Source organism: Equus quagga, unplaced genomic scaffold (assembly GCF_021613505.1).
Source record: "Equus quagga isolate Etosha38 unplaced genomic scaffold, UCLA_HA_Equagga_1.0 HiC_scaffold_162_RagTag, whole genome shotgun sequence".
Lineage (NCBI taxonomy): Eukaryota > Metazoa > Chordata > Mammalia > Perissodactyla > Equidae > Equus > Equus quagga.
In genome coordinates, this window is record NW_025792787.1 from 129,671 (window position 1) to 139,365 (window position 9,695).

Consider the following 9,695-nt stretch of genomic DNA (forward strand, 5'->3'; position numbering starts at 1 on the left):
TAGCTTGGCCACCAAGGTGAGTGTTCCACTCTGTCTAGGCTGAAGGCTTCACAGAGAACATCAAGATTAAACTAAACCTTGAAGGATGATAGCTATTTACCAGGGGAAAGGATTTTCCAGGTGGAGGAAGTATATATATCATAGGAGATATTGGCTCAGTGCTCACTACATCCATTTCTCTTTTCTGGGCACACACTAAGCTATATTTCCCAGCCCGCTTGCATCTAGGTGGGCCATGAGACTAGTTTTTGCCAATGGAATATCAGAAGAAATGATGTATCACTTGCAGCCTGAAACATTTACAAGTTGGTGTGTCTTTTCCATGCTTTTTCTTTTCCTTGTATCTGAAGTCTTGAGGACGCAAGATAAAGATAAAGACGGAAGAATTGCCAAACAGAAAAAGCCTGATTCCCTGAGACAAATCTTGGGGGAGAGCCACTCAGGTGAAGAGCCTAGTAAGGGAAATCTGCGTTGGACTCTGCCTGAGTGAGAAATAAACTTTAATTCTGGCAAGTTACTGGTATTTGGGATTTTTTTTGTTACAGGAGCCAGTGTTAATTATCCTGACTAATATTTATTTTCTTATTCTCATCTGTGTAATCACTCAGAGGTTTGTTGGTTCCATTTGTTCTTGTATCTCTTGCTTATTCAGTTAATTTATTCACTCTAAATATATATATACACACACACATATATACATATATATGTTTATGCTAGACAGTGTTATGTTAGACACTTTGGCTGCCTATACTGGAATTCAGATGCAACTCATCAAATTATTTATTTTTTGATTTTTATTTGTATAGAGAAGAAAACCCTGGAGAAGTTCAATACATTTCTTTTTATTTATTTATTAATTTTTTTTTTTAAAGATTGACACCTGAGCTAACATCTGTTGCCAGTCTTCTTTTTCTTTTTTTCTTCTTCTCCCCAAAGCCTCCCAGTACATAACTGTATATTTCTAGTTGGAGGTCCTTCTGGCTGTGCTCTGTGAGACGCCACCTCAGCATGGCTTGATGAGCAGCGCTAGGTCTGCATCCGGGATCTGAACCGGTAAAACCCTGGGCCACTGAAGCAGACTGTGTGAACTTAGCCACTGAGTCACGGGGCTGGCTCCCTCACCAAAGAATTTAATTCAATTCAGTTCAACAATTCTTTAAATGCCTACAGGATCCCAGGCATTATGCTAAGTATTTGGTATACAGATATTACAAAGTCATTGTTTGAGTCAGCACGGAACTCACAGTTGGTTGGACAAGTCAGACGCTTAGCACACTCAGCCACCAGTATTTTACTGGGTTAGGCGTCACAATAGAGATCATGAGAAGGTGCTGGAGCAGCGTTGGGAGGGATGATGAGCTCTGTGTGGTGTGACAGTAGTTTGAGATAGTACTCTTTTTTTCTGAGAAACAAATTTAATTAAAATGCTATTCTGTAATTCTGCTACAAAATAAGTTTGAATTTCTCTGAAAACAACATTGCCTTTTTAAATAATATTCTCTAGAGATAATCTTTTTAAAGATTTCATCAATTTGGATCAATAAAAATTAATGTTTTCATATTTAAACTGTGGCAGTTAACAAAAATGCCCTTAGTACGGGGCTGGTGTCTATTTCTATTAACACTCGATTGCTGTGCATGTGTTTTAAGTTTTGATTCCTCTCTGAAGAGCTAAAGGATTAATGACAACTTTATTTTTTCTTAATCCTAATAATGTATTTTTTCCAACTTTATTGGGATATAATGGACATATAATTGTGTAAGATTAAGGTGTACAATGTGATGATTTGCTATACATATACATTGTGAAATGATTACTACAATATGGTTAGTTAACACATCCATCACCTCACATAGTAACTTTTTTGGGGGGGGCGGTGAGAACATATAATATCTACTCTCTTAGCAACTTTCAAGTTTTAAATGTAAAAAACACTTCTTATTTCTTTATAGTCAAGAGTAAAAAGACACGTCCCTGCACCAGAGTTTTGGTCATTGAACCTACAAATCAGAGAAGGGTAGACTTTTTCTCAAAATGTTGTTGCAAATTTTTGTTTGTTTGGGGGGAATTAATTTTGGGAGATTTTTGGAAATAGTCTGAAACTCTGCAGAACTAGGTCTGGTAGATAAAGCAGGTTATCAAATTTTATAATAACATTTTTGGTGATTTGTCTTCCTCCTAGTTCTTCCTTTTATCCTGACTTCACAATTCAAAACTCTATGCTTCACGGGGAAATGGAAAAAACTGAAAATATTAGCATTAGGTTTTGAAGGACACCTGAGGAGTAAGAGCTAGTCTATCATGCCGTCATTCATTCATTCCATAAATATTTATTTAGTGCTTACATCACCAGGAACTGTTTCCACGGTAGGTAAAGATTTCTCAGGCGAGAGTAAGAGAAAAAGCTAGAGTGGGCAGACACTGTGGATCCCAGAGAAAAAAGGTCCTTCCTTGTATCCTATATCCTGGGTTGAGCTGTGGAGTTGGGCAGAACAATAGAAACCCCAGATAAGTTTGAAGGAGTCAGGAACAGAAAGAATGTACATCTTACTTTCCTGATAGAGTCCAGGAAGCCAGTGGCATCCAGAGGGGTAATGGCAGTGAAGTGTGTTTAGGCAGAGACAGTCAGGAAGAGGTTCTGTGACCAGTAAGGTGCAGGAGCAGCAAGATGTGTCCCAGAGGGGTACAGAAACAGACAAGTCCTAGGCGGTCCTGCAGGAGCATGGGGGCCACGCTGGGGGAGGAAGGGGCAGAATGACCTCCTTCTCACCCTGTGAGCCCACTGGGAACCTGCAACCAGCTGAGAGAGAGCTCAAACTAATGAGGCCTTGGGTTAAGGCTGAGGTGCAACTCGGGCATCATCTTTAAAGCTGGTACCCTCAGGCCACGTGGGAGTGTGGCTGTGGTAGCAGAAGCTAGTGAGGAGAGATGATGTCCCTGAGGACCAGACACTTCACCCCATTCTCACTCCTACTCCCGACAATTCAGCATTACTTTTCTCCCTGGAACCTGGATAAAAAGTTAAGCGAAGAGGGAGAACCCTAAACTTACTGAAATTAAATTTCCAACACATGGTAAAAGGGATGCATAGAATAGTGTGAGTTGAATTACTGAAAATTTACAGACAGTTTTGTTTCTGAGGCAGAGAGGTATAAGCACTACAACTGTCAGGAGGTGATGGGGTTCAGAGAAGGCTTCCTGCAGGAGCAGGCGTCTGAACTGGGAGGTAAAGAGGGGACAGGAATGGGCCAGAGGCCTAGGGTATGAGCAGGAGTGACAGAGTGGAGAGGGAGGGCAGGCCCTGCAGGAGGAAGGGGTCGTTCCACAGCCCTGAGGACTGAAACAACTAGGGGTGCTCACTGGAAACGTTACCAGTTCCGCATTTTTGGAGACTGAGCACAAAGCATGAAGGGAGCAGTGGAACGGAGAGGTAAGAGAGGGGACAGGAAAAAATGATACGAATGAAGTTGCATGTAACTTTATTTCACTGATGAAGATGGGGGGCCCCGGCCCTGCTCGTCTCGCCAGGCCCCCGCCACTCCACGCTCCCCTTGTTTACTCTGTTCACAAGACTGACCTCCTTTCAGTTCCTCAAACATGACAAGCTTCGTCTCACCCCACGGCCTTTAGACTAACTATTCCTTTTTATTATCTTTCCCTTCTCCTAACACAGCTAATTCACTAGTACTTGTAGGTGAGTATAGTCCCTTACGATGGTCACTTCGGAAAGCCGTATACTTTTTATTGATATTATTCTGTGTAAACAGTTTTGGGACTTACCTTTAGACCCTATATATGAGCCACATCAGAAAACCCATTTCGTTAGCTTGTCCTCAGACTTCCTTTTTGACTAAAGTCATAATATAATATTGAGTGACACCCTACCAGGCTTTGGTGACATTGCTCTGTTTCTAGAAACCAACTCCACCTCTAATGGAGGAAGAGGGGTGACTGTTAAGGATTTTCAAAGGAATGAACCATGGATGCTGAAGCTGATAGAAATGTTTCAGGCAAAAGCAGCATATCATTGGAATAAGTGATATTCTTCTAATGTGGTTTATTTGAATGTTTGTGTAAGCTTATTACAAAAAAAGCCTCCTTATCTTAAAGTCACATCTGACGGACTCATTGGTGAGAAGACTTAAACAGACCTATTTTTACTCAACTATATGGTAAGTAAACCAAAGTACTTGCTCTTGAAACACACGCCACACACCACACACACACACACACACACACACACGCCCCAAAAGCAGCTATGCTGGTGAGACTGGAGTTGAAGCACAGAAGCCAGTGAGTTCAGAATTAAATTAGTTATTTTATCACATCTTGATCTCATTGACTACAACACAAATATGGGAATAATTCTTTAGCCACTCAGTCACTGTAGACAAATCAAGATAAGGGAATGTATCTACCTCTTGAGGGAATAACTCTTTCAAACTCTGGGAAGGATATTTCAGCTCTCACTTATGCCACTTTCTATTAACAGATAAAAAAGAAATCAGAGTGACTCTCAGAAAATTCAATAGTATAACTTTGCCCTTAATTGGTTAACTACAAATGTTAATAATTGGAGTAAATCTATATAAACAGAAGGCATTTTAATATTAGTTTTATGTAGGTGATAGAAACAACAAAAAATCAAAAGTATGGTACAGCAAATTGTTCAAAAGGAATATTCATCAAGCAACATTACTGAAACAAAGTGAATGTGATTTAATTTAGTCAAGCTAATTTTAGTACCTGAGACATGGAACTGTTCGCAGAAGAATTTGCATTCCAGAGTTTCGTCCCCTGGATGGTTCATGTTTCCCTTGAATTTGGCAATAGTACCCCACGCGCTGTGGATGCTCAGTGGAGACTGATGAATAAGATGCTGTGGCTTAACTCTTAGGATAAAGTGAAATGCCTTTCCAGAAACGTACTCTAGGAGGGAGGATATTTGTTTCTAAGGTCATCTAATTATCAGTTGATGTCTCGAAGCCTCAAAATTCACAGTCCTTTTAACTTTCATTCTAGCACATATCTAAGTGAACCTGAGGGAGCGTACCCTGAGAAAGGACCACCAAATCAATCTCATGGGAAGAATAGTATTGTTTATTTCCCTGAATAATACAAGTTTAAAGAATTTCCTAAGGTTAACAGGTAGAAGATTTTAAATGGGGAAAAATAGATTTGTGTATGTGCACCATATGATGGGGGGATCCTCTGAAGAAAGTGCATGTGGACAACTTGATAAAATGTAACAAACTTGATGTAAATTTCTTTTCTCTTCTTTCGTGTCAATGGAGACTATCTATCTATCTACCATCTATCTAGGTCCTTACATAAGCTATAAAAAACTTCGTCTGCTCATGGGCATAGTCAAGGGGCCAGCTTAGAGGTACATAAAGAGCACTAGTGTGGGATACAGGTGATCTCAGTTTTAATTTTTGGCCAAACACCAAATTATTATATTGCACAAAATAATTCATTTAATTCTTTTAGGTGTTTGTTTCTTTACTGGTCTAATTTTGTCTTAACTTCTCTATAGCTTATTTCTTATCAAAATCATCTCAGGGATATAAGCATACCTTGATTATTATTACTGCGTCCGTATTTAAGATTCCTTGAATGAACAAATTCAAATCAGAAATTCTCATTTAGATACATTTGAGTAAAACATTTTCAGTTATTTAGCATAAGATTGTAAGTACGTTTTGCTGGCATTTAATTCATTAACTAAAAGAAAACGTAGATATTTCCAACAAATAAAAATGAGAATATAATTTTTATTATTGTCATGATTCTTTAAAATAGATTTAAAAATTCGATGCACTTGAATTGGAAGGGCCTTTGTGAAGCTAATCAAACAACCTTCTAAGAAAGGATTTCTTGGCAGGAGTCAAAATTTTCCCAGAACCTTTTTTGTGGAGCAATTTCAGTGGAGGCTTTTTTAAGGGTAGGACTCTTTTCGGGGTTTGCAGTGCTCTTGCTATCTCCACATGCTCCTTGCAGTAATACTTGTTGCTTCCTTCTGACAGATGGATGAGCGTGCGTTCTGCCAGATCCATGCACTGGGCATGGACCCAGTGCCCATCTCCATGAGAGCAGTAGATCATGGCAGGTTTGTTGAGCTCAGTTGAATAAAATGGTACCCAAGTGTTGATATCCACATCACAAGTAGGGCAGCATGTAATCCAGTAGCCCGTCTCAGACTCATCTTCCTCATCATCTTCATTATAAGTGTCAAATTCATCATCACCATCAAAACTATTTGCTTCTGCACTGAAACAAAATTCTTCTGAGTCTTCAAAGGGAGTGGAGTCCCCTGGGTCTTCTGTTGATGTCTGACTGTTTGTTAATGTTTTCTGGTCTTCATTCAAATCGTCTTCAGCACATTTCAATATATAGAAATAGAATGCTTCTGAAAGAGCCTGCTTATTGTCTCCTGGTATGCCAAGGAAAATGGCTCCATTTCCCATGTTACTTCCAAACCATATCTTGCTGTGCTTAATATCTGGGGTCCAATCTGGGGTCTCCATCTCACGAATTTCTATCTTGTTGTCCTCAAAAGAGACAATGTTGCAGACCATTCTTTTTTGATTTTCAAACTGATAGCCACCAACAATAACATATTCATCCTTGTTTGTTTGAGTCAGAATTGCACTGGAGACAGAGATTCCTCCTGGCAAGACGGTGCAGTTCACTGCTGGACTACCCAGGGGGAGATCAACCCTTATTCTGTATAGGTTGGCAGGGCGGATGTTATTGGCAAGTGAATGTCCTCCTAAAATATAAATGGTATCATTTCTGGCAATGGAGACGTGAAAAGATAGCCCATCCTGAAGTTCTGGATGAATGTATGATGTAGAGCACCCAAATTCAAAATCCACCAAGAAAACATGGGGCAGGCAGTCAGCTACGCTATTCCATTTTTCTGTGGTTCTTTGGGTGGAAGGGATGTAGGACCGTCCTCCAAAGAGAACACCTATACTTTTCCCTCGACTATACACCACATCAATGGAATGACCATATCTGGCTTCAGGAACATCTCCTACCAAGTCTTTCTCCGTGCAGCGAAAAGTAACTTTTTTGCTGTTCTTGCAAACAACAGACATGACATAAATCTTATCCGAAAGCTCATTGTTTGGTGTTTTCCCTCCGTGGATGATGTATTGATGCTTTTCAGACTCTGAGCTGCCTTTGAAGGTGCAAGTGGCTGGGTAGCGGAGAGGAGGAAGGTAGCAGGAATCCTTAGAGAAAGCTGTGGGCTTCAGTTTGAGGTTGTTATGCTTTATATCAAAATGGAAAACTCCAGTGGGGCAGGACCTCTTGGGCCAGCCTTTTTGGCCGAAGAAGAAAACCTGCCCATCAAAAGTCATCAGTGAGAAGCCTGGTTGAATTAAGGCTAGGTTATTACCGACTGTTACCATGTGTAGCGACATATTTTCTGATGGTGGGTAGATTTTTTTATCTAAAAGAATTACACAAAAAAAATTGAGTTACTATATCTCTTCATATAAATCATTGTGTTTAGATACTCTCATTGTTTTACATACTCTCATACGTAAAAAGCATGTTTGAAAAACAGTTGTCCCACAAGCTTGTAGTGGGACCGAATTAGCAAAATCCAGACAGTTAGGTAAGCACAGAACCTTCCTGCCTAGCACAATCCAAGCATCTGGGGCACGTTTTAGCCACGGACGCGCCTCTCTTAGATTTCTGGGAATTGTAGTCCCTTTTGCTTAAAGATTCACCACTTGTCAGCAGAAAAAACTACATTTCCCAGGAATCCCGTTCCCTCCGGGTTGTGTGGCCACGACAGTTTGTTGCTCCAGGAGCGGAAACTCCTAGGATGTCTCTCTGAATAAAGACGCCGGAAGTGCGAAATGACTACATGGCAGCCAAGGCGGAAAACTGGGGAATGGGAGGTGAGAGTGGCGGACCCAGACCCCACATCCGGGTTACGGGGAGGCTACAGCACGAAGAGGGGCGGCAGGCAGCCGTGTGCGCGGGTGTTGCCGCTGGCTCTCGGGGGCGTCTTATGCAGGTGACCGTGCGGGCAGCACGCTGCTTCTGGCCGGGTCAGGTTGCCTGGAAACGGCAGCCCGGGGGGACGCCCGGCCGAAGCGTCGTGGCAGACTCCTGCCTGGATGCTCCGGGGCTCGTCTCGGAACTGCAGCCCTGAGCATCCTCAAGTGGCTGGGGTAGAGCGTTGGGGGGAGGGGGGAGCTGATGTTAGAGAAGCTGTGACTGTTTTGCAGAACCAACAGATCAGTGTCTGAATGTCTGGAGTGCAGGGGGGAGATGACCTGATCGTGATTTTCCCCACTCCTAGATGTAGTGATGGAAATACGGAAATCAGACTTTAGCGAGGGCCGCCTTACACGCTCGCTGTTTTCTCAACTGCTCTTGCTCCTGTTTGTAGGGGCCTTTTAGGGAAGCAGAGAAGGTTCCGAAACGCTTCTCTCTCCCGCTCCCTCCCTCCCTCTTTTTGGATAGGAAAACAGAGTTAGTGGCTGTTAGGTCAGATCTCCCTTTCCAGCCCAAGTTTTGAAGTAGTTCTTTAGTCATTCTGTAGTTAGCAGGCACTAAGTAAAGAAGTGCCAGAATTATGCACAGTTTAATATTTGTACTATAATGTTTTTTAAAAAAAGTATTTACTAGATGAAGTAAGTTCGATAGAGTCTTATTTTGTTATTACCTACCTTGGAGAGATGTCAGGAGCTTTCATGTGAAATACACTCCATGTTAGAGTGAAGGCCTGGGCGCCGGAGGTTAAAGGAAACAAAATAGCACAGATTCCTTGTTTTTTAACAGTAAATTGTTAATATGTTTCAAAACCAATATAAAATAGTGGCTAAGGGTATGGACTCTGAAGGCTGACTGGCGGGATTCAAATCCTCAAATCCTTGCTCTGTCGCTTACTAACTACATGAACTTGGGCAAGTACCTTAACCTCTCTGTGCCTCAGTTTCCTCGTCTGTAAAATGAGATAATTTTGCCTGCCTAACAGGTTGATGTAAGTTATGATAGTAATTAATACATATAAAGTACTTAGAACAGGGCTTTGCATGTAATTATGATGATTATGCCTGAACTTATCAAAAGTAAGGTTGTTAGTGCACAATTGCCTGCCAGTCATGGAAGATGACGTTTATAATGTTGGAGATGATTAGAAAGGCTTTAAACTCTGGGAATCTGGTCAGTGGATGTCCATTGATAATTTTTTTAGACTAATGAGAGTTGGATGAGCATATACAACTGAGGTGCTGGTGGTGAGTTCAATTTAAATAGCAGGAAGTAATTCTTCTTGTTACCCTTTCTCTAACTCTTCATTAAATATGCAGACTCTGAAGTTGGATTGTCTGGGTCCAAATTTGGCTTCTAAAACTTAGTTGCTGTGTAACCGTCTTGGGCAAGTTATTTTTCTCTGTTCTTTCTTTTCTGAAAAATGGGGTAATATTAGTACCTATTCACTGGGTTGTTTTGAAGAATAAATGAAATAACACATGTAAAAACATAGCAGTGCTTGGCACATAATAACATTCAATACATATTAGTTGACATTAATTTATTTTTATTCCCCCTGCAAAGGTTCCTCGGACCATTCAGAATCTATAGTCAGTCTAATGAGATGTTGGTGGGCGTCTTGCCTTGAAGCACTTCTGTAGATCAGATGTAATTAATTGCTCAATATTCTCTTCTG

The 9,695-nt window shown here is 41.0% G+C and overlaps 2 protein-coding genes across 5 annotated transcripts in view; one reads left to right on the plus strand and one right to left on the minus strand.

Annotated features, from left to right (window-relative positions):
- Positions 1–5,847: 5,847 nt before the first annotated feature.
- Positions 5,848–9,695, minus strand: part of RAG2 (recombination activating 2) — an 8,517-nt gene continuing 4,669 nt past the window's right edge. The window contains exons 2-3 of the mRNA XM_046648996.1: positions 8,695–8,750; positions 5,848–7,460 (exon numbers count right to left, since the gene is read on the minus strand). Of these exons, the coding sequence (XP_046504952.1) occupies positions 5,848–7,431 (1,584 nt within the window). The 5' untranslated portion in view covers positions 7,432–7,460; positions 8,695–8,750. The remainder of the gene's footprint in view (positions 7,461–8,694; positions 8,751–9,695) is intronic.
- The window catches only part of IFTAP (intraflagellar transport associated protein), a 68,207-nt gene continuing 66,301 nt past the window's right edge, over positions 7,790–9,695 (plus strand). For all 4 annotated transcript variants that reach the window (XM_046648997.1, XM_046648999.1, XM_046649001.1 and 1 more), the window contains exon 1: positions 7,790–7,917. Coding sequence is in view for 1 of the 4 variants with exons in the window: in XM_046649000.1 (XP_046504956.1) it covers positions 7,884–7,917 (34 nt within the window). In the remaining 3 variants the exon portion in view is untranslated. The remainder of the gene's footprint in view (positions 7,918–9,695) is intronic.